We start from the raw sequence: 23,498 nt of genomic DNA, 5'->3' as shown, positions 1-23,498 counted from the left end.
TAGACACTTTATAGAACCGGCTTGGAATGACGAGTATTCTGAGAAAGCGAGAGAGAAAGAGAGACAGAGATCGTAGATCAGCTGCTGGGTGATTAAGAGAACGATCAGAAGTTCAGATGAGAGCTCCACTTTGTCTGAATCAGTTTGCTGAGCCCACTAGATCGTCGATTGTTCCGTCCCAACATTCAGTTGTACTCGCGCCGTGCCCTCAAAACGATCTCAACTGGAGCGTAATTGCGCATCGAACTGATTGAAATTGGATTACAAAAATATAATAAGGTGCGTAAGTGGGAAATACCGATTCGTCGTAGTCTGTGACTATCATGGGGACTCCTCTCCTCCTCTTGATTGCTTGGCTGCTTGGCTTGGGAGACCACATGGCGTATAAGCAACGCAGTTTGAAGTGAATGAAATATCTGCGACTGGTTTTTCCCCACTACAGACAGCCTCTCTCTTTCTCCCTTTCGCCCTGTACAGCATATCGCGATGTGGGCCGAGCGATTGGTAGTGCTGCTCTCTTTGTTATCACTGCTACCCGCTGGCTGGACGCAGCGCAGCTGCTCCGATCTGGAGATATGCATCGCCAAAAAGCTCTGCGACCAGACGGATGACTCCGGCCGGGGCCTGCTCAGTACTCGCATTCTGTACCGCAGCTGTGGCCGTGAATTGGTTTGCTGCGAGAAGGAGCAGCTGGAGAACTTTTACGCCGAGGAGGCTGAGGTCGAGTACCGCAGCCAGCGAAAGGGAAATCGATGGGTGGGGACAACGGCAGCAACGTCAACCAAACCAGAAACAACCACAACAGAGATCGCTGTGGCAGACCCCAGTGAGCCGGAGGACTACAAGAGCTGTGGCGAGCAACGGCTGTGCGTGCCCCGGCACTTGTGCACCACTGGGTCCGTGAACATGGACGGCCGCTACGTGATCACGGCGCGCATCAACGAGGCGAGCAACTTCGGCTGTCGTTCGGTGGAGATATGCTGTCCCGAGAACGAGCAGGTGAGAGATGCGAAGGCACTGGGGGGACGAGAATAAAGTACAGCCCATTTCCAGATAGAGGAGGGCCAGAGTCGCATGCAACAAAACCTGAAGGACTTCGAGTACAGGGGCTGCGGGTACAGCAATTCCAAGGGTCTCTACTACCAGCTGGATGGCTACAACGACGGCGAGTCCACCTTTGCCGAGTTCCCCTGGATGGTGGCTCTGATGGACATGGAGGGCAACTATATCTGCGGCGGCTCTCTGATCCATCCCCAGATGGTGCTGACCAGCGCCCATAATGTGGCCAACTACAGCGAGGACTCGCTGCTGGCCCGCGCCGGCGACTGGGACCTGAACAGCCAGCGGGAGCCACATCCCTACCAGATGCGTCGCATTAGACAGCTGTACCGCCACGAGGCGTTCAACAAGCTGACCCATAGCCACGACATGGCTCTGCTGGTCCTGGAGCGGCCGTTCCAGCTGGCCCCCCACATCCAGCCCATCTGCCTGCCGCCCGCGGAGACGACGCAGGTGCAGGAGGACATGCGGCGGGCCCACTGCCTGGCCACCGGCTGGGGCCAAAGCAACAGCTCGGCCAAGACCATGGAGCACCTCTTGAAGCGCATCGAGCTGCCTGTGGTGGAGCACGAGAACTGCCAGCGTCTGCTGCGTCGCACGATCCTGGGCCGACGCTTCCGTCTCCATGACAGCTTCCTCTGTGCCGGCGGCGTCGAGGGCAAGGACACCTGCAAGGGTGACGGCGGTTCGCCGCTCTTCTGCTCGATGCCAGGCCAGACGGATCGCTTCCAGCTGGCCGGCATCGTCTCCTGGGGCATTGAGTGCGCCGAGAAGGACATTCCGGCGGCCTACACGAACGTGGCCTACCTGAGGGACTGGATCAACCAAATGGTAGTCCAAGCGGGCTTCTCACTGAGCGACCTCGTCTAGTCTAGTGCTAGCCTTTCGAGTGTCAACCAATTTTATATACGTAATAAAGTGTAAGCCAACGACAGCAGGGGCAGGGGATAACAGCAACTTTCCTCTACTCGTATTTGCAAGGAACACAATTCATTGTCTAATTTTCAATGGCATCGCTGAAACAAGCCAGAGAGTGGTTTTCCAGGCACTGGCTGACAGCGCAACCAGTCCTTCAATCCCTCAGTAACTCAGTCCCTCAGACCATTTTGATTCTCCCCCGCCTGGCCAGAGTCGTTGTCGGGGGGCATTTAAGCCGAATTGACTGGCTGCAGTGGAAAAAGGAAAACGGAAAATGGAAATTTATGGCGGAACAGGTGAAGGTTCTCCGTGCCATTCCACTTAACCCATTCAATGCAAGATTTATGTGCAGCTTAAGCCGACGATTCCAACTCGAAAGCGGGGGTTTCTGAGTGGCTTAAGCTGACACTCGGAAGCGAGCGAGATTCACTTACTTGCCGTCTTTCCAACCGCCCGTGCCATCATCAAACCCCCCCCCTGGGAAACCATTTGCATTGTTAATTGGCATTGGTTGTGGTTCGAAAAACCACAAGAAGCAATCAACTGCCAAAATGCCTCCAACTCTGGCTCTGGCTCTGGCTCTGGCTCTGGCTCTGGCTCTGGCACTGACTCGGTTTCTGCCTCTGCCTCTAACTCGAGGACTCCTACTGTTAGGACCTAGTGCCTGTTAACACTCGATGCTGGCGCCGTTTGTGTATTTAGACAGAGTCGAAAAACCACAGAGATTCATTTGAAATGCAGAAACCTAATTTGCGATTCGCTTTTTCTTCGACTAGTAAGCAAATTTACTCGCAGTAAACCAACAGCCCTAAAAAGGAACTTCTCATAATGATAATTAATCCCTCAGGAACACAGCTCAGTCGAGGAATAGAATGCTGAGACAAGAAAAACCTCGAAAATGCTCACAAAACCATTCACGTTTCGCACTTTTTAAAGCATGCTTCCGAATGCTACGGGAAATTTACACTAGGCCAAGCATAAATGCAGATATCACTAGCTAACTGACTCACTGACTGGTTGACTGATTGCTCATACGCACCGTTGACTGCCAGTGCCACTGCTTCTGCTGTTCCTTCCTCTGCTGGTGCACTGTCAAGCTATCTGTTGGATTTCAATAACCATGCCTGGTATTTCGACTCTTTCATGGCGTTTTTTGTTGGATTTTCTGTGCCAGCCAAAACATTTTATGGCGCAACAAATCAAAATTTGTGCAGCCCCAGTCACATAAATCAGACTTGTCCGTACATGAATCTCTTTGATCCTAAAAATACGAGGACGAACCCAAAAATGCAATTATTGTCCATATTTTTCCTTCGTGCATGAAAACCATTTGATAATTTGCTGAAAAGAAATTGTATTATCTAAACATTTTGGCCAGGCCAAAATATTTCGCTCCCCTTCCCACCCGTGTGTGCAATAATTAAGAATTCAATTTAAACTTTTGAAACTTTAGGCGTATGGAAGTGAGGGACGCATGCGACAAGCGAGGGGCCAGGGCGAGGCATCGCATCAGGTGGCTCAGTGCTGCGGCTTTCTCTGTGACGGTGTAAAGTCAAAAAGCCGCAACATCATTACGCTTTCGCATTTGCATGCTGCTGGCATGCCACAAACTTCGGCTCGCACACACCCCAGCAAAAACAATGAAGAAGAACGGCTATGTTCAGCATTCCGACTACTGAATACCTCATAATCAAAAACAGTGTCTGGAAAACAATGCACACTCCACTGTCCGCAAAGAATACCAGTCGAAAAAGGCAATTCCTTAAACTATTACGAGTGTCTGCCAATGTTTTCGAATCTTTTTACTTTGGAACGAATAGGTAGGTACGTAAATACATTTATGGACAGTACAGCACACCCATGGACGTGTACGGGGTATTAAAAGAGTGAGCCCACATGCCGCACGACCAGCAATAAAATGCATTTGTGCAGAGGCGCCCCAGATGCTGCTGTTGCTGTTGGTGGTACTTCCAAAGGGTCTCAGTAGTTTTAAGGGGGAATTCATTTAATTAGCGGCACAATGGAAAGACTCAGACATTTAAATTTAATCCCAAAAATATGTGCACTGGAATATAAACAATTACGATTCAAATTTGGTTTGAATTTTGAGCTCTAGTGCGGTTTTCCTTTACAGGGGTTTCGTTCAAAGTTTTCCAGACCATGTGTTGCGAGTACTTATGAATTATAAAATAATATTAATTGATTCCAAAAGCCGGAAATATTTGCTGGACACACAGCTATGTTCGCGTAGGTCCTCCTTCGTTTCAATATATTTTTGGGAATAACCGGTAGAGTCCTTTAGAACGGTTAATAGTTGTGCAATTATCTTTGGCAATTTGCAATTAGTGAGTTAGTGATTTTCGACACGACGACGAAGAATCGATCGGACATCCTTGGTAAAGCGCAAGGCGTCCAGGAATGGCAGCAGCTTCAGCAGCTCCCTGTCGTTGGGATCGTAGATGAACGACTTGATCGGGATGGCGTTGTGGGGAAAGTCCCGGTACGCATTGGGCGTGTTGTCGATGATGAGCGTTCTGCTCAGGTCCCGATTGACAAGAGTGAGATCCTTGCTAACAATGGAGGTGTTGGAGCGGCAGTGCTGTCGGTAGAAGCGCCGCTGCAGTATGCCCCGCCCGGCGTCCAGCAAGTCCACCACCCGTGCGGCGTACGACTCCACACTGGCCGTATAGATGGCCAGGTCATACCACTGGGCCACATGATCGAGGAACTCGTCGACATGGGGCCGCTTGAAGACACTGAACAGAATCGGCTCTATGCCATCGATCGTCAGATGGATCTGGTAATCGGGAACTGCGCAGGCCGGCACTTGGCTGCCGCCCACGTTCTCCTTGGTCTCCGGATCAATGTAGCATGAGTGAAGCAGCGTCTCGTCCAGGTCCAGTATCAACGTCTTTCGCGGCACACGTTCAAGTTGAATGGCGCACATGCTCGACGGAGCCACCTCCTTGTAGATAATGTATCGATCCGGTCGAATGAACTCAAGGGTCCTGGCCGCCAAAAAGCTCAGCATTCGTCGAAGGTAGCTGTAGAGTTCGTCGCGAACCAAAACCATCATCGATGGCGTTGGGGCCACAGGCGGCCCCACAGACGGGTCCACAGACGAGTCCACGTCTAAGGCTGAAGCCGAAGAACTCTGTAGATTGATGTTTTTAGCCAAGACCGATGACATTGGCGGCACCAGACTGACCATTATAGCGAATAGGAATTGCCTCCAAATCATTAACGGATTAACTTCCAAGCGGTACCAAAATTTGTTGACTTTTGACTTCTATTTACACATTATTTATTGGATTCATTGACATTTGAATTTAATTTTTGCTGCTCGGCAAACTGAATGAAATCGTTCTATAAACTTCTATGTTCTATGAGGAAAAGAACGTAGATCCTCGTAGGCCATGGATATTTATTTTCGATGAATGTCAGTTGGAGCATTGTTTTATGTTCGAGCACACTTCCCTGAGCGGAGCTGAGGGCACACTTGCACACTTTTTACAATGGCAGAGTCGCAGGATGTGGAGCACAATATAATGGACGAGGAGTTCGACGAGTTCTGGGACAAGGTCAGCTGCTACGTGGTGGCAAACTTTCCCTACGACGAGAGATGCGACTTTGTGTTGAATGCCACGGATTGCATTACCGAAACCATATTCGTGCCCTACATGCGGATGCTGGCATGCGACCTGAAGTGCAGGAACCAGTTCCAGGAGATAGTCTACCTCACGTTGTTTGTTGCATTCTGCCTGCAGCTGCTGATGTGCCTGACCCACGTGGTGGACATGTAGTAAGTGCACTCCCGCTCCCACTCCCACTTGCAGTTTGAGTTGCAATGAATGTACCCGATACCTGATCGATATCCGAAACTCGTCTCCCTTTAGCTACAGTCCAGCCCTGAAGGTCGTCTCCCAGATGCTGCATATGAACGAGCATTTGGCGGGCGTAACCCTACTGGCGTTTGGCAACACCTCTCCGGATCTGGCAGCCAATCTGGCGGCCATCAAGGAGGAGGTGCCAGTGTTTGCCAACTCTCTGGCAATGGCTCTGTTTGTCTCGATGTTCACCGGGGGCATGATCTGCTATATAAGTCCCTTCAAGATGAATACGCACGGCACTGTACGCGACATACTGTTCTTTATTTTGGGAGTGACCCTGCTGGAATATGTAATGGCCTCCCACGGAGAAGTGGACATGACCGAATGCTTTGGTAGGCCTCACAACATCATCTGAATCGCTCACTAGCTGATCTCTGTCCCTTTCCCGGCAGTGTTGGTTCTGGTGTACATATCCTACATTGTAGTGAACATTCTGGACGTGTACCTAATGCGGAAAGCCATGATCAGTGAGTGCTGAAGGCGGTGCAAGTTCATGGCAGATCCGGCGTAAATCCCTCTATTCTATTTGTAGTACTGGAACGCCAAATAGGCGAGCTTCGGGACCAGCAACAGACTGTGGAGGTCAGAAAGAAACTGGGAAGACTGGAAGAGCAATACGCAGAATATGCCGAGGACGCGAGGGTGGAGATATTGGAGAGACCCGGCACTAGGGTCTCGGTTGTCAATCCCGTACACGATAAATTCACCTACACCACAAAGCGTGCCTCGCGGGTGCGCCAAAGCGTGAACCCACTGGCCACACGGAGTGTATTTTATAACCTTACGACTAGCAGGAACAGCGGACTCTGGAGGGATTTCGCTACGACCCTCAATCCCATCGATATCGATGAATGGCGGGAGGCGAACATGTTTGGGCGAACCTTCCTCCTGGCCATGGCTCCTGCGAAAGTTCTGTGCGCCGCCTACATACCCCTCGTCGACCATGAACTGGATAAACACGGCTGGAGCAAGCTGCTCAATTGCATCCACACATTCCTGAATCCGGCCATTACCATTATCGTCTCCATGGGTGAGTTGTCCCCTCGTTCCCCTCTTAGTTGTCTGTTGGGCATTCTCCCATCTTGCAGCGTTGAATACGTCCCATAAGAAGAAATTGTGGTACTCGGAACTGGCAAACACATACGTTTACGGGGTGTACTCCTGTGCGATCACTGTTCCCTTCGCCATCTTTGTCTTTATACATTCTCGGACCGATGTGCCGCCCGTCTACCACTGGGTGAGTGCACCAGAGTGCAGAGTCCAGTTTCGGGGTGTGGGATCTACCTGATGGTTCAATCCGTATTTCAGGTGTACACGATCATGAACCTGACTGGCTCTATCTTCCTGATCTTTGTCTGTGCATCGGAGATCGACAAGCTGCTGGGAGTGGTGGGCAACATATTGAATATAGAAGAGGACTTTATGGGCGTCACAGTCAACGCCATTACCCAGGCGTTGGGGGATCTGGTGGCCAACACGGCCATGGCCTATCAGGGCTATGAGAAGATGGCCTATGCGGCAGCCATCGGAGGTCCCTTCTTCAGTGAGTCCAGCTGCCGTTTCTACGGAACAGAATAATCTACAGCGTTCTCCCTTTCTTTTAGACGTCCTCCTGGGCACGGGTGCTGTTATGTACTTCAAATTAAATATTGACATGAAGGTCACCATAGAGGAGCAGTCCGGGGAGTATGGCACCAATGCGTACATTTTCCTCAATTTAGGCCTCTTTGCCACGCTGCTTTGGACCTCAACGCTGGACTTTTTTGCGCGCCGCTCCATGGGAATATTCTCAATAATGATATACCTTCTATTCCTTTTATTTGCATTCCTTATTCATCAGAACACCATTCACTCGTTTGCCAGCGATCCAACGGTTAAGCCTTCGCTTGAGTTGGACTGATAGGAAAGGAATATCTATGGAAATTCAATCGGATGTACGTATTTAATTATATAAGACATCACTCAAAGACCAAAACGAAGTGAATAAATTAAACACAGCTGTGTTTGTATTCCTTTTATGTCAATTGCTTTTCAGACAGTCGCTGGCAGCCTGCCACATCGGGATACAGTATGTAGAACTTAAGAGTACGTATCCTTTTGGCAATGGAAACCAAATAAATATCATAACGAAGCAACTCCAGTGGGGCCTCAAGTGAGGACAGTTCAATGTATAACTAATAGGTTTCCTGTCGAGTGGAGGAGGTCCTTGCAAATCCTTGCACAGCGACTGCCGGAAGCAGGCAAGCACTCCTTGCAAAAGAATGAAATGGCAACGGATGTTGCCTGACGTTGCGTTCTCCCAGCCCCTCTTCTGTGAGGGGAGGGAAGCCTTACCCTTGCTCACACTGGTTTTTCCAAAAATCTTCTAGTTTTTATGCTTCTTCCATTGAAGGGAAGTAGTAGTTACAGCAGACTTTGAAACTCTTCAACACTAAAGCATTCGTACGGGGACTTCAGGTCTTAGACATCCTCGAAGGCGGAGCCAATTCAACAGAAATACATTTCAATACCTCATCCACACACGGCACGTAATCAACGGGAAAAGGCAGCCCTACGGCAAGCCCTAAAGTCGGCAATATATCCCGTGCACCAGTACGAGTACGAGTACTTTTCACACCTCAGCGATGACAAATCGGTTAAGTCAAACGTAAGTCTACGCTAATTGCAACGAGACAGGTCACAAGCCGATTCCTGGCAGGCGATTCATTAGCCACACAACAAACACACGGACAGGGGGGCACCGCAATGACCACCAAGAACAGCCACAACCAGAGCCAGAGCCGGAGCCTATGTAAGTAGTGAAGTGTGGCACTGCCCCAGTTTCAGGGCCACAGTCGCACTGACATTAATTAGGGATTGCATAATTTACAGTTGTACAGTTGTAAGTGTAACTGCTGCTGCTGTTCCTGCCACCGCGCTGCACTGGCCAACTTCCGGCAGTGCAACCTGGCGTATACGCAACGAGCCAGCCGGCTAATTGAGTTATAATGCTAAGCGGCAATTTATGGCGAGAAGCAGGAGCACCAGCAGCAGCCAGGACCGACCGTCTTCAGACATAAATCACCACGCAATACAGCGCCGGGAAGGCCGCCCCCCTGGGTTATTTAATATATCCCATAAATATGTTTCTGTCCAATATTCCCCTCCCTGTCTTTCGGACATATTTTTCCCCCTTTCGCCAGCCGACAACTGCAGCTTCACTGCAAAGTTTCTCGGCGGAAATGGCAAACAGCAAACTGAAAGTTGTGAGATATTTTCAGTATTTCCTTGGTAGATTTTCGCGTTTATTAAGAAAAATGATGAAGTTGCCCTCGCTACCAGAACGAAGCCACGCCACCGCCACCACCATACCCATACCGCCATACCCCGACCCGCCCATATCCCTTGTAATTTTTATACAACTTGTTATGAATAGTTTGTTGTGGCAAGGGTCCTGCCAGAAAGTTGGTTCGAAAACTTTGCAAGTCTCCCAAAATCCCGAAACCACGGGAACCATTTGATCCAATTGGAGTCCATGATTGCGCTGGAAAAATAACCAAGCTCTGTCCACAGTTCAGTATGTGGTATATGATGGGATAAATATTAGAATAAAGGCCTAAAATATGAATGCTAATATTGGCGGAACTTTGTGAGACGCGGCAAGGGCCGAAGATCTACTTCATCTAATAAATATTCAAGCAACATATCAATGGAGTAAGGGATCTTTCGATGAATGATTTTCACTATTTCAAAATCGTACCCACACGTGTACTCAGGCCACCAGAAATTTATGATAGTCGCCGACAAAAGACCCATTTAGATAAGGAACCACCAATCATTCATTCGTTAGGTGATAAGTTGTAGACGCAAATTGAAGCAGAGGCTTGGCCATCTACCGAGATACCTAAGCAAAGCATTCGAGTTGAAACTGGATCAGCTGATCGACCGAGGAGGAAGCGGCAGCCAACTTCTGTAAGGACTCTTCAAGCCATTTGCATCGGTGGTCCAATCTTAATGGCTCCGTGGAACTCCCAACGGTCTGATCCATCCAAATCAATTTTGGCTCATGCATAAGCAAGCAGCTGCCAATTGGAATGCGATTTCGCACTTGTGCATTAAATATTTGATGACTTTCACACCGAATCATGGCCAAGACCAAGGCATTGGTATGCTCCCTTTTCCTATTTTCATTCTTATTTTTTCACATTCCATTCGGGATTGCGACTCAACGGGAAAGCGTGGAGAGAATGGGAAATGCAAAACAATTTGGTAACAAGCAAAATGCATCAAATCTCATGGACGTCGAAGCTGGGCCCGGACCCGGGCTGGGACTGGGATTGCGATTGGGGGACACTCGGAAAGACTGGAGTGGCGAAAAGAGAAACCAAAGCTGTTGCAAAAACATGTCCCATTAAGTGCACGGATAGAGGGAGCCGCCAGATAGACAGGCAGATGGACAGGCGGCAGACAGGAACTCTGAGGGTCTTGAGTGCTTTTATTGCTGCCGGAACTCTGTGTTGCATTTGCCTTTGAAGCTGACACTGATGTTGATACTGATGCTGATGCTGAAGCTGATGCTGGAGATGGCTTCCGCATCGTTTTTTGCCTCTCTACGAGTACGAGTATGTGCCTCCCTTCTTGGTTATGCAATTGTACTTAAATGTAATGGTTGTGCTTCAGCTGCAGCCGGAATAAGAGTCGGAATAAGAGCCGGAATCAAGTGAAATTTACATGTAAGAGTCAATATTAATGGTGCCCCAACTAGTGGTCCAGATATGAACTGTGAAAGTAAGTTCCCCTCAGTAAGACGCTGCAACTGGTTTGACCTACTTGTGGCCCTTGGTCTGTCTCTGTCTCTATCTCTGGCTCCATCTTTGCATCCACACTGTCGCACAAATCACTGGCCCCTTAACCGCTGACAGCACACCAACCCCGGACCACTTTAACCCTAATTAACGCGACGCTTTCGTCGTCGTTGCCATCAGTTTTCCTTCATTATGCAGGGCGCTTTTTTTCTGAAATAGAGATGATGCTGGCGCTGATTGCTGGTTGCTGTCTCAGGACAGAACTTGGCAGTGGATGCTCCACTGAATTTCAATGGACCGTCAGTTCTTGTGGCTTGCATTTCACTGGGGGCTTAATTATGATATGATACTTCATTAGTTTAATTAGTCTGTGTGTCGGTTCAGTCTTGTTATACTGAAGGCGGAAGCACATCTATATACATATCTACATAGCTAGGTACAATGAATGAAGAAGGACGCCTAAGTACGAATACTTCGTTACATTGGATTGAAGAGCTGGTCCCTTGAGAACTCGTGCACAATGTCCATCTCCACGCCAGTACAATAAATAATGAATATTACAAATATCAGCCACATGAAGATGCCTGCCGATCGGCGGGCGTTGAAATTGAAGATCATGCACCACCACAATGTGGCCACGATGGTGATCATGAGGAATATGTAGCAGTTTTCGCCGTGCTCGCCATACAGCCAGAATGCAGCACCAGCCGTGCGAACTTTTTTATTAAAGGCAAAGGGAATGGCCATGGTAACCACAAGAGCTGGGGGCAAAGAAGAGGTATGTTATTTTGAGACCATACGAAATCCTGCCCATTTACCAAACACGGGGCCGCCTATAATGGCCGCAAAGGCCATTTTCTCGTAGCCCTGCAGGGCCAGGTTGGAGTTGGCTATTATGTCCGCCATCGCATTGGACACTGACCCAAAGGTGATGGCCATGAAGTTTCCGGATAGATTGAAGACAATGCCCACAATGGAAGTTAGCACCTCCATTTCGCTGGCACACACCCAGATGACAACGATTGAGCTGCTAAAACTGAGTATGATGAACATCTACGGGGCGAAGAAGGGAGAGAGTGAGGAGGAGCATTTGCAGATCTTTAGAAATGGATGTCTTACAATGTGATAGAAGGGCGGCACATCTGTGCGACTGTGAATGAGGACAGCAGTGGCCAGAGGCAGTGTCACACAGGGAGTCCACTTGGAGATGTCCAAATTGGGGACTATGTACCAGGCGTAGTACTTACTGGTGGCCGAAGCTAGAGGAAAGAGGGCGAGGAATGAAGATTAAGATGATATTATGGACCCCTGTGGAATACCGACAATGCACCAGGGTGATCATGAGGAAAGGGTTCGTGATGATCTGCGTACAGTTGAGCAGCTTGCTCCAGCCGTGCTTGTCCTTCTCAAAGTCCACAACGGGGATAAATAAAATGAGGAAAAAGTTGAGTGGGCTTTTGACGATCAGAAGAATGCGCTGACACCAGCCAGCCAACTTCCAGTCCTCCTTGTCAATGGGATTGAGAGACTCAAAGAACTCGGTGAGTAGAAAAAGGTTCTTCGGATTTCCCACATTATAGAAGATAGTTCGGTTGGCTATATGGTCAACGACTGGGGGACGAATTCTCTTCTTCGGTGTGTTGAAGAAGAATACCTTCTCGACTGATTCAGTCATTTCTCGATTGATCTGTTTAGTGTCATTGATATTTAATTCGTCATCCCGTTCCAGCTCATTCAATAAGCGCGTTTTCTCAGCGACTACGCGTGCGTTGCCAGGTGAAGTTTGCAATTGGTTAACTTCCCTTCGAAGTTCTACGATGATCAAATAGAAAGATGGGAATGTTGGTCACGATTTCTACATATGTTCAGTCCTTACTCCTTATGGTGTAGCGCAGCAGCAACAGATCCAGTATATTGATAATCAGATAGGAAAAATAAATGCCCATTAACACTAATCGAAGCAATAGGAAATGGTTATTTTCCAGTAGAATATTGAATATGCAACGGAATGAACATACCAATAGACTCTGTGGCGGTCACGTTTCCCTCACTGAATATTATGGAACGGAGCATTATCAGACTGAGGAGCAGGAACAGAAGATCCCGGACGGTGCTGGGGCCATTCATCTTGAAGGGCTTCAGAAAGCAGACCATACCCCCACTGAGCAGGATTATGGCGAGGGAATTTGCCACAGTTATCGTGAATATCGGTGCGTCGGCCCGAATGGGCATTAGATTGGCTATCAGATCGGGACATGTATTGCCAAAGGCCAAGAGTGTAACGCCCGCCAGGTACTCATTCATGTGCAGCTTCATAGAAACGATCTTCATGGTAGGCGCGAAGCTGCGGAATTGGATTGGGTTGCAGCTAGCACTGAGAGGAGAGCACCACATCGTTCCCCACTTACAACACGTCAATGGTTAGAGTCATGAGAAAGAGAAAGGCAATCACAACCAGGCAAAACAGCACCATCACCCCGATCTCCGTTATCATATCGGATATATGGAACGCACAGTACATCATCTTGAAGTAGTTGAACAGATTGATGATGTTCTGACAGTCCAGCACTTGTTGGGCCATCATGCAGCGTCTATCATATGGCAGTTTCATCACCGTCATGCAGCTCATCTGCTTCAACGCGGAAAATGCTAATGATGACTAGGAAGCCTTAAAGGATTCAACATGACTTACGTTCTTGAGATAGGTATAGAACTCATGGTCCAAGTATGTCCAGTTCAATTTATCATCTTGATCGGTCCTTATGCGGATAGGGATTCGTTCAGGATGTGATGTAGGCACCATTATTACAACTATTTTTTTAAAAGTACAAAGCTTTGAAGGAAATCGAAGAAACACCTATATTCATATTCGTAGAGTCTTTCAAACAAAACAGACATATTTCCCTGGAGGAAAATAGCAGAAACCAGAAATAGCACTGTGATTGCCAGCCAAGATGTCGACCCCGGCGATTTGATAAGGAGCCACCGTATAAATCAATATCAGAGAATTGTTTACTCCTCGGTGCTTCCCCTAATCATAACCCATAATATGAATGGGAGAAAAGACTGTTAGTGGCATTGTAAATCAGTTTTATATGCCTCGATAAGGCCGCCGTTCTAGTGGATCTGTTTAGTATAAAAGCACGGCAGCGGCGAAGGGCTTCTTCATCAGAACCATTACAGTCTATAGTCATGGTGTCCAAAGTTGCTCTTCTTCTCGCCGTGCTGGTGTGCAGCCAGTACATGGCGCAAGGCGTCTACGTCGTCTCCAAGGCGGAGTGGGGCGGCCGTGCACCCAGCTGGACTGTAGCCTTGGGCAACTATCTCGGCTACGCCATCATCCATCACACGGCCGGCTCCTACTGCGAGACCCGCGCCGCGTGCGGAGCTGTCCTGCGCAGCGTCCAGAACTACCACATGGACTCCCTGGGCTGGCCCGACATCGGCTACAACTTCCTCATTGGCGGCGATGGCAGTGTGTACGAGGGCCGTGGCTGGAACCGCATGGGTGCCCATGCCGCCGAGTGGAACCCCTACAGCATTGGCATCAGCTTCCTGGGCAACTACAACTGGGACACCCTGGAGCCAAACATGATCGCCGCTGCCAAGGAACTGCTCAACGACGCCGTCAACCGTGGCCAGATCAGCTCCGGATACGTTCTCTACGGCCATCGCCAGGTCAGCGCCACCGAGTGCCCCGGCACCCACATCTGGAACGAGATCCGCGGCTGGTCCCACTGGTCCGGCTAGGTTCTTCCGATAGAGACATATAAATAAACGACCCCGAGCACAAACATTTGTCATTAGAACGTTTTCATATAAACGTTCCCCACACAAAACTCCCCCATTTTTATTAGGTACAATAGGAATAAATACCGCATTGCAAGGAATCAGATGTCAGAATTACATAGGACCCTTTTGGGTATCATCGTTGAAGCCGTGCACGAAGCCCCACTCCATGCCAGCTGTGTAAATAAAAAACAGCAAAAATATGAACAACAATAAAATGCCAGCGGAACGTCGCATAAGGAAGTTATAGAAGAAGCACCAGCACAATGTGCTTATGATAGTTATCATGATGAATACGTAACAGTTCTCCCCGTGGGAGCCGTATAGAGACGCCGTGCCATCTTGGCGAACACCCTCATTATAAAATAGGGATATGCCGATGCTCATTATGTTGTCTGCAAACAAGAAGCAGATTTCAGATGTTAGCGGTTCGCTAGAAAGTCTAGACCCCCCACTTACTGAAAAGTGGTCCACCTATTATGGCCGCAAACACCATCTTCTCGTAGCCCTGCAGGACGAGGGTGGCGTTTGCTATTATATCCGCAGCCGCAATCGACACTGAGCCAAAGGTGATGGCCATGAAGTTTGAGGATATGTTGAAGACAATGGCAATAACAGAAGTTAGCACCTCAATTTCGCAGGTGCAAATCCAGATATTCACAATGGCAATGGTGAAGCTCAGGCCGACAAAGACCTAGGGGCGAGGAAGTGGGTGTAGCGTGGTGTGGTATGTAAATTATTGCCATTTCTTACGATATGGTAGAAGGGCGGCCGATCTGTGCGACTATGAGCGAAGACAGCTATGGCCAAAGGCACTGTCAGAAGGAAGGTCCACTTTGCGTAGGAAAATTGGAGTACGATGTACCAGCCGCTGAATTCGGAAACCATCATTGCTTAAATGAAAACAATCTAAGGTAGGAATAATAAAGATTCACCGCATTCCTCCAATACATACAATGCACAAGGATAATGTAGATGAACGGAGCCGTAATGATCTGCGTGCAGTTGAGCAACTTGCTCCATCCGTGCTTTGCCTTCTCATAATCCACATAGGGAATGACCAAAAGCATTAGGAAAACCAGTGGACATCCAATGATCTGATATAACCGAGATAACCTGCCACCCAGCTCCCAATCCTCCATATCAATGGGATTCAGTGACTCGAGGAAATCGCTGAACAGATACAAGTTCTTCGGATTTCGGTCATCATGGAGCATTTTTCCAGTAGCACTAAAGTCAACTGGCACATGATGGTCCAGCACCTTGGATGTGGTAAAGAAAGCCGCATTGGTATTCTTAAAGGTCCGATGTTTAGCCCTACGCCGGTAATCGGCAGTGTCTGTGATAACCATGTCGTCGTGAATTTTTAGTTCATATATTGCTTGTCGTTTTTCTGCGATCTCTTGGTCTCGTTGCACGCCAGGAGGATGACCCATTAGTTCTTGAATTTCCCTTCGAAGTTCTTGAAGATGCAGATCGAAAATCCAGAAATTCGATTAATTCGAAATTGGTTAAAAATTACTTTCACTTACTTCTGATGCTATGGCGCTGAATGACGAGATCGAGTATATTGACAGATAAATAAACAAAATAAATAGAAATCACCACTGAGAATGAGAATGGGAATAACTTGAGAACAGTGCGACCGTAAGATATTGAAAGGAAGCATACCAGCACTTTTCAGAATGGTCCCCTTTCCGCCGTATAATATCATATATCGTGAAAGCTCCACAGAAAGCAGTAGAAACAGAAGGTCTCTGGTGGCGCTGGAACCGCTCAGCTTGAATGGCTTCAGAAAGCAGACAATACCCCCATTTAGGAGTATGATGACCAGTGCGTTGCCAATGACGATAGAAAATATCGACGCATTGCCCCTAATTGGCGCCAGATTGCCTATAATGTCCGGTATGGCATTGCCAAAGGACAGTAGGGTAACACCCGTCAGGTACTCGTTCATATGCAGCCATACAGAGACGATTTTCAAGGCAGGAGTAAAGCTATCCAAAAGAAGAAATGGAAGAACGGAAATGCATCAAAGTCAAATACATCATCCACTTACAATAGCCTAATGCTCGATGACATCAGCTCCAGAAATGCGAGGCATATCAGAACGAATAAAAACATCACGCAAATCTCCATAAATTGATCGGTAATTTTAAACGAGCAGTACATCATGCTAAAGTAGTTGAAGATATTCACGATTTTCTCGCAATTCTGCACTTCCGTGGCCATCTTGCAACGCTTGCTGTAAGGGAGTCTCATCACCATCGTACAGCTCATCTGCAACAGGAATATGGAAAATGTGCTGTGCGTACTCGTTGCAGGAATTAACAGCAGGCTACTTACATCCAATAGAAAGTGACCGAATTCATAGGAAACTCTAGAATCACTTCCATTCAATTTCTTAACAGACATTGTGCAGTTTCTTTCTTTACTTCAACTCGAGCGTAGACTAGAATTGAGTTTCGAATTAGTCAACAGACTGACGGGAACTGTACAACCAACTTTGTCTCTGTAAAAATCCGAAAAGCTCGAAACTCTGCTAATGAGAATAACCAATATCTGATGGCCTGTAATCTCGCAATGACGGAGTAGCACCTGCCGTTGCAATGCGTCTGGAGTTACGATAGACTGTATTTAGTCGAGAAATGCATAATGGAGCGCTACGGAAAGAGTCGAATGTTGAAATACGAGTATATGAATATTTGGCTTTTCTTTTTCAATCACAACTGCAATAAACTATATTTCAATCTACATACACATCTACAATCTGTATACACATCGCTTGGCAATGAATAATTCACTTGAAAGCCAGAATGATAACCCGTTCGGCATTCGATATGATGAGGTAAGTGATTTCCGATTTGTACAAGAAAGTGGACTTAACTTTTTGTTCACTTATGTACACCGTAGATGAGCTGCTTTGCCATAATGGAGTATGCTTTTGAGGAACGATGCGCGTTGGCCCACAAGGTGCACGAGTGCGACATAGTCTCGACTTTGTCAAATTATTTCTCCCTTCTGTACTGCGAGCTGAAAATACGACGCAGGATAGAAGAGTTGATCGCGCTATTCTTTATCTTGGTGATAGTCCTTGGCCTGATGGTCATTATTTCCAATGTCGTGGACTCTCAGTGAGTGAGTTTATCTAAGGGGAAGTTCTTTTGCTTATGTCCAGCTATCCCTCAGTTTCAGTCCCATGCTGAAGATTATAGCGATGAAGTTGGGCATGAGTCAGTACTTAGCCGGGACTACGCTGGTCGCCTTGGGCAATACCCTTCCGGAGGCATTGGCAAACATGATGCCAGTGAGGTCCGACGCCCCTATGTACTCCATATCCATTAGCAATTCGTTGGCTCTCATCCTGGTTGGCGGCGGTATGGTCTGGTACCTCAAACCCTTCAAGATGAATTCCCACAACACCATGAGGGATCTCCTCTATCTGATACTGTCGTGTGAACTCCTGACTTTCTTATTGTTACGTCCCAAAACAATTACACCTAGAGATGGGATTTGTAAGGAGCTCTATTCTTTAATTCAAAAGAACACTTAACCCTAAGCCAAGCCATTTACAATAGATCTGATCATTTTGTACGCCCTTTACTTGATCCTAATATTTACCGATCTAATCGGGCTGCGATTGACCATTAATTGTGAGTATTCTTTGCACAAAACTTTTCGAATTTATTTTCGTCAGTCGGAATGCCTCCAGCGTTACGAAGACAGATTGATGAAGCATATCAGATGTCAGCATCAGGGAAACGAAATGACCAGATAAGGAAAATGGAGAACACTCTTAAGGAATTGGAAAAAGATCATCGCATAAGAATTCATCAATACGGGAATAAAAAACGAAGTGTCTCTTGGAGAGGCTCCAGCGAGCATCCATTGAAATCTAGCCGGAGGATTTCATTGGGATTCGCCACACCCTATCCAAAAAGAGAAAAACCAGAAGTGAATTTTGAGGCAACACGCACGGTACTGTATTCGAGGAGTAATTCGAGGAACCGATTTCTCTTCTCAGATTTCTTAGAGAACCTGATGCCCATAGATTTGGAGCTATGGGAATTTGTCGGAAATATGCGGCGGTTCTTGATGATATTAAAAGCACCTTTAAAACTCATCTGTACATTATTTCTGCCTGTTGTGGACTACGAGATCTACAGGCACGGCTGGTGCAAGCTGCTCAACTGCATACAGATAATCACTACCCCCTTAATTGGGATCACTCTGCTTCACTGTAAGTCCATATCATATATAGTATTGCTCTCGGCACACACTCCACTCTCACATATGTAACTTGAATCTCCTTAACCTCAGCAATCATGTCGAATGAATTCACTGGATTTGTTATTATACCTCAATTCGCATATGCCCAGTGGAGTCTTTGCATCACAGTTCCCCTGGCTATCATTGTATTCGTGCATTCCCGAACCGATATACCACCCGTGTACCATTCGGTGAGTACTGAACTTCAAACCCATAGCGAAGCGACTGGAATTAGCCCAATACTCGTACTCCTACTCGCGCATCCCTCGATAGATGTTCCTTGGCTTGAATGCTGGCGGTTGTCTGCTAATAATGGGGATTTGTGCTGCCGAGCTGGAGATCCTGTGCTGCATTGCGGGACTGATCGTCTACCTTTCCGAGGGCTTCGTCGCAGTCACCTTCCGATCGATGGCCAGTTCCATCGATGACACGATTGTGGTTGTATCTCTGGCCTTGGAGGGGTACGAACAACTGGCCCTGGGCGCTATACTTGGTGCCCCCATCTTTAGTAAGTCATGACATGGTAGTGTAGCCCGTACCGTATCTATTGCGCTAACTTCCCAATCCCCTAATGAAGATATATTGGTTAGCATGGGATTGGCTATTCTGCTTCAGGAGACGGTCCGCCGCGGCACTGCTTGGTTCCTCATTGGAAAGCATGGCATGAACTGTTACATCTTTTTGAATGTGGCCATCATATCCATGTTGTTTTGGACCATGACTTTCAACTTCAACGCGCGCCGCTCAGCTGGGGTATTCTCATTTATTTTGTACTTAATTTTTATCGTTTTTGCCGCCTGCGTTGAGTGGAACGTGGTTCATGAGTTCTCCAAAGATCTTCATGTGGATCCAAAATAAAATCAAAAGGACTAATTTCCTAGCAGAAAACCCACCAAAAAATCAAACAACTAGGCAGTCAATGTGCCGCCCATGTGATTTGATAAACCTAAGCCCCATTGGAATGGCCGATCTTATAAATCAGAGACCTGTGACGAGGCTAGCTCGGAGGTTCTTCCCCAAACGCCAATTAATGATTAGTGGTATTGTAAATCAGTTTTATAGGCCTCGATAAGACCCCTTTCCAGTGGATCGGATTGGTATAAAAGCACCGCAGCGGCGAAGGGCTTCTTCATCAGAACCATTACAGTCTATAGTCATGGTGTCCAAAGTTGCTCTTCTTCTCGCCGTGCTGGTGTGCAGCCAGTACATGGCGCAAGGCGTCTACGTCGTCTCCAAGGCGGAGTGGGGCGGCCGTGCACCCAGCTGGACTGTAGCCTTGGGCAACTATCTCGGCTACGCCATCATCCATCACACGGCCGGCTCCTACTGCGAGACCCGCGCCGCGTGCGGAGCTGTCCTGCGCAGCGTCCAGAACTACCACATGGACTCCCTGGGCTGGCCCGACATCGGCTACAACTTCCTCATTGGCGGCGATGGCAGTGTGTACGAGGGCCGTGGCTGGAACCGCATGGGTGCCCATGCTGCCGAGTGGAACCCCTACAGCATTGGCATCAGCTTCCTGGGCAACTACAACTGGGACACCCTGGAGCCAAACATGATCGCCGCTGCCAAGGAACTGCTCAACGACGCCGTCAACCGTGGCCAGATCAGCTCCGGATACGTTCTCTACGGCCATCGCCAGGTCAGCGCCACCGAGTGCCCCGGCACCCACATCTGGAACGAGATCCGCGGCTGGTCCCACTGGTCTGGCTAGACTTGCCCACTGAAATATCAATAAAATTAATAGGAAACTGTAATTCTTCAATGATCTAGGGGAGTTTTTGGCAAGTAGACGAGTAAACACATGGGTGATTCGTTTGGAATACCATTTAGGGATCGCTGTCATTTAAATGTCTAAAGTACTGGACAAAAGGAAACTCCATGGCTTGCCCGAAGTGGGGAACGATGGCGGGGATATTGCTCGCGCTCTCCATCTTCGTTTGCCAGCCAAACACTCACGTTCGAGCTGTCAAAGTATTTCATTCGTTAAAATTGACCAAAAAGTTTTCAAATTTTCGCTTAGCGAGCAACGAGCTTCCGCCGAGGCCAAGACGTAGGGGGAGGCAAAATAAGAGGATGGGTGGATGGATGGAAGCCGTTGAGCAGCCATTCAAGCATGAGAAACTTGTAGAATATCATTAAGTCGTCGTCGCACATCTCACGCTCAAATTGTTGAGCTAAACTTCGACAGAAGCTGGCTAGAAGACGGCTTCGTTTTAACAATAGAGAGCACGAAGTCGGGACCGGACAAGGGACAATGAGAAATTCTATCTAAGAAATTAGGAATTGAACTCGAAAAGTTTTTGATTTAAGACGTGCAATGTAGCAACAAATTGTAATGCACTGTACACTGCCGCCACTGAACCCAAAAGTCGGCCGGAGAGCTCCACAATTGGTAGCGGATCAAAACGAAACCGCATCTTGAAGAGCATTCTCATTAACGAAATCTTCGTTAACAACGTAGCTCTGAAAAGTTTGCAGATCTTTGTATATTCAGGGTTTCAGTTTCTAGATGAATCTCGGTTCCCTTTTGCCCCGTGCTTCCTTGTGCATTCGGGAATACGTAAAGTGGCTTCCCCTCCAGCGAGAGTCAAGCCCCGCACCCCAAAGACCTAACTGTGGTTTGCACCTGTCCCCCGCCTTATAATCGTACTATTTGTTACATTTCGGCTTGGTTCCCTGTGGTCAACTCCGGCTAGCTCTCGATCCCAGGCCTGGGTAGTTCCCCTTGCCCGCCAAATCTAGAATTTAACTTCACTGCGTGTAGATAAATAAATAGATAAATATAAGAAAAATTACCACTAACCAAAAACACCAAAACGTTTTTGCAAATCTGGATAAATAAATAAACATAACTCTTAGTGTAAATACATGATTGTGCTGAGACGATGACGGGGATACCCTTGCTCATGCGGGATTGATGTTATATGCATGTTTGGAGGTAAATATTTACTTTTTCAGGGCTAGAATCGCCACCAACGTCCGTCCTCTTGCCCACTGTCTCACGTCACGCACTTTTCGCAAATGGAACAGGAACAGGCGTTCAGGTGTAGTCTTCTATAATATACTGACGACACCGGTTCCGGTGTCTGTATTCCGGGCAGGCTATGAGCAAAATATACTGCGTCAAACCCTATTTGAGTGGCCCGCGTTTTTTTTTGGTACTCACATTAATATTTTGGTCTTAACCGCACAATCCTTGGTCCTGGGTCGACTTTATCCTCGCGTCCACGCTCTATGATTTCAATAACTAATCCTATCGTATTCCTTCTATCCCCAGTAACGCATCCCCGCTCCCCTTGATATCACCATACACAATCTAGCCTCCCTGGAATTCCGATAGATGGCGCGTCGCCCTCAGTCCTGGGCCAACTATCGCTCAGGTGGAACTGGAACATATTAATGATTACCTCTCGATATGGTCGATCAATCCCAAAAAAAACCTTCATTAATCCGAGTCCACTATTAGAGATTCTGATTGATTCTAATTGCAATACTTATTAATTTACATATTAGTCCCTTCAATGGCGACGAGTAAATAGTTTTTCCAGATAACAAAACAGTAATAAATAAATCAACTAAGTACTACATAATAATGAATAATCTTCTCTATGCTGACATGTAGTTCCCCCTGCAAAGTGCAGGCTTTCTTTTTCCTATACCTTTCGTGGCCTTAACTTGATTCGAAATATGTCCGAAATATTAATATTAGTGAAGCGTGGGTTGTGTGCCGAGTCTCCTGTAGATGATTTTCTGTATCTCTTTGTTAACACCGCAATTTAGCTACGCTTAACCGAATCTTTAACACACAACAATACTATACTCTTAATCAAGCCGAGACATCTTGTGAGACTACTGTCTCTCTCTCTCTGTCTGACGGCTAAAGTTGGATCCGCACACATGTTGCTGAATACGCTCACTAAGGTGGTTCTTGTGCTGGCAATTTCTAACGGTTTATTGTATGCTGACTAGAGTTGACCAGCTTGGTTCTCGCGGAACCAGTGACGCGCAAATGAGTCGTTCGCCTGGTCTGGCCGAATCTGGCACACCGTCAAACAGTCCTGTGGTACGAGTATCAGTTTCTACGTCATCCAAATATAAATGAGAATGAAATAAATCAGTTATCTTGCGATTGTTCCCATCAGAGGCGTGTGCATCAAAGGGTAAGAATGTACAGAGTCTGCCCCCTACTAACCATTGTACAAAATAATGATGGAGGACAGAAATCTAATCAAAATTCCAAATGAAATCCTCTCATCTACGCCCCTATATGTGTATATTTGGTGTGAAAATTTGATTTAAATCATATCAGCCACTTCATCGTTTTCAAGACGCTCATAAATTAGTATAAAACCCATAATATCACATTGATAACGAAAAAAAACAACAAAATAAATACAATTTATAGCTTGAAGCAGATTTGAAAATCGTATGATGTCCACATATCTTACACCCTGGGAATGTGCAAATCGTAAATTGTAGTCTGTCTGTGCAGAAAATTACACGATAATTATACCATTACGCTGCCATGGCACTGCGACTGCGTCATCTTTTATAGGAAAGCTTTCAGTCGAGCTTCAAGGCCCAGTGTCCTGTAGACTTCTACTTCGAAAAACAACGGATTTATCCGGATTACATCTGTTCCTATAAAAGGTCATTGAATATTGAGCTTTTATAGTAAAGGTCTTGTCTTCGAAGGTCCGCACGGTATAAGACATACTGCAGGGAATTTCTAGACAAATTAATTAGTACCACTTGTGCTGATTAGAAGTCCGATTTGGTCGTCATT

The 23,498-nt window shown here is 47.2% G+C and overlaps 8 protein-coding genes across 8 annotated transcripts; 5 read left to right on the top strand and 3 right to left on the bottom strand.

The window, feature by feature from the left end:
• Nucleotides 1-164: 164 nt before the first annotated feature.
• Nucleotides 165-2,048, top strand: LOC108160964 (phenoloxidase-activating factor 2). The gene is made up of 3 exons (XM_017295259.2): nucleotides 165-279; nucleotides 478-999; nucleotides 1,054-2,048. Exons 2-3 carry the CDS (start codon nucleotides 487-489, stop codon nucleotides 1,927-1,929), a joined length of 1,389 nt encoding a protein of 462 aa, XP_017150748.1. The 5' UTR covers nucleotides 165-279; nucleotides 478-486; the 3' UTR covers nucleotides 1,930-2,048.
• A 1,954-nt stretch (nucleotides 2,049-4,002) lies between these two features.
• LOC108160896 (CTD nuclear envelope phosphatase 1) lies at nucleotides 4,003-5,349 on the bottom strand. Its single transcript, XM_017295168.2, has 2 exons — nucleotides 5,186-5,349; nucleotides 4,003-5,131 (listed from the first exon to the last, which is right to left on the bottom strand). The coding sequence occupies exons 1-2, from the start codon at nucleotides 5,216-5,218 to the stop codon at nucleotides 4,328-4,330; spliced, it is 837 nt and encodes a 278-aa protein (XP_017150657.1). The 5' UTR covers nucleotides 5,219-5,349; the 3' UTR covers nucleotides 4,003-4,327.
• Nucleotides 5,350-5,396: 47 nt separating this feature from the next.
• LOC108160897 (mitochondrial sodium/calcium exchanger protein) lies at nucleotides 5,397-7,885 on the top strand. Its single transcript, XM_017295169.2, has 7 exons — nucleotides 5,397-5,779; nucleotides 5,874-6,199; nucleotides 6,260-6,334; nucleotides 6,400-6,897; nucleotides 6,956-7,104; nucleotides 7,176-7,410; nucleotides 7,472-7,885. Exons 1-7 carry the CDS (start codon nucleotides 5,493-5,495, stop codon nucleotides 7,765-7,767), a joined length of 1,866 nt encoding a protein of 621 aa, XP_017150658.1. The 5' UTR covers nucleotides 5,397-5,492; the 3' UTR covers nucleotides 7,768-7,885.
• Nucleotides 7,886-10,993: 3,108 nt separating this feature from the next.
• On the bottom strand, nucleotides 10,994-13,639 carry LOC108158305 (mitochondrial sodium/calcium exchanger protein). Its single transcript, XM_033391764.1, has 8 exons — nucleotides 13,344-13,639; nucleotides 13,060-13,280; nucleotides 12,670-12,995; nucleotides 12,528-12,602; nucleotides 11,975-12,463; nucleotides 11,771-11,910; nucleotides 11,470-11,704; nucleotides 10,994-11,412 (listed from the first exon to the last, which is right to left on the bottom strand). The coding sequence occupies exons 1-8, from the start codon at nucleotides 13,452-13,454 to the stop codon at nucleotides 11,129-11,131; spliced, it is 1,881 nt and encodes a 626-aa protein (XP_033247655.1). The 5' UTR covers nucleotides 13,455-13,639; the 3' UTR covers nucleotides 10,994-11,128.
• Nucleotides 13,640-13,811: 172 nt separating this feature from the next.
• Nucleotides 13,812-14,447, top strand: LOC108160962 (peptidoglycan-recognition protein SC1a). Its single transcript, XM_017295257.2, has one exon. The coding sequence runs from the start codon at nucleotides 13,844-13,846 to the stop codon at nucleotides 14,399-14,401; it is 558 nt and encodes a 185-aa protein (XP_017150746.1). The 5' UTR covers nucleotides 13,812-13,843; the 3' UTR covers nucleotides 14,402-14,447.
• Nucleotides 14,448-14,536: 89 nt separating this feature from the next.
• On the bottom strand, nucleotides 14,537-17,061 carry LOC108160961 (mitochondrial sodium/calcium exchanger protein-like). The gene is made up of 8 exons (XM_017295255.2): nucleotides 16,787-17,061; nucleotides 16,500-16,720; nucleotides 16,112-16,437; nucleotides 15,973-16,047; nucleotides 15,396-15,902; nucleotides 15,194-15,333; nucleotides 14,900-15,134; nucleotides 14,537-14,835 (listed from the first exon to the last, which is right to left on the bottom strand). The coding sequence occupies exons 1-8, from the start codon at nucleotides 16,853-16,855 to the stop codon at nucleotides 14,555-14,557; spliced, it is 1,854 nt and encodes a 617-aa protein (XP_017150744.1). The 5' UTR covers nucleotides 16,856-17,061; the 3' UTR covers nucleotides 14,537-14,554.
• A 52-nt stretch (nucleotides 17,062-17,113) lies between these two features.
• On the top strand, nucleotides 17,114-19,744 carry LOC108158221 (mitochondrial sodium/calcium exchanger protein-like). The gene is made up of 8 exons (XM_017290452.2): nucleotides 17,114-17,288; nucleotides 17,354-17,574; nucleotides 17,630-17,955; nucleotides 18,019-18,093; nucleotides 18,153-18,680; nucleotides 18,761-18,900; nucleotides 18,983-19,217; nucleotides 19,287-19,744. Exons 1-8 carry the CDS (start codon nucleotides 17,232-17,234, stop codon nucleotides 19,565-19,567), a joined length of 1,863 nt encoding a protein of 620 aa, XP_017145941.1. The 5' UTR covers nucleotides 17,114-17,231; the 3' UTR covers nucleotides 19,568-19,744.
• Nucleotides 19,745-19,833: 89 nt separating this feature from the next.
• LOC108158231 (peptidoglycan-recognition protein SC1a) lies at nucleotides 19,834-20,466 on the top strand. Its single transcript, XM_017290463.2, has one exon. It carries the CDS (start codon nucleotides 19,866-19,868, stop codon nucleotides 20,421-20,423), a length of 558 nt encoding a protein of 185 aa, XP_017145952.1. The 5' UTR covers nucleotides 19,834-19,865; the 3' UTR covers nucleotides 20,424-20,466.
• Nucleotides 20,467-23,498: the final 3,032 nt, after the last annotated feature.

The sequence above is a fragment of the Drosophila miranda genome, chromosome 3 (assembly GCF_003369915.1).
Source record: "Drosophila miranda strain MSH22 chromosome 3, D.miranda_PacBio2.1, whole genome shotgun sequence".
NCBI classification, from domain to species: Eukaryota; Metazoa; Arthropoda; class Insecta; order Diptera; family Drosophilidae; genus Drosophila; species Drosophila miranda.
Note: the sequence above shows the minus strand (reverse complement) of the source record. Positions and strands in the feature narration are given on the sequence as shown.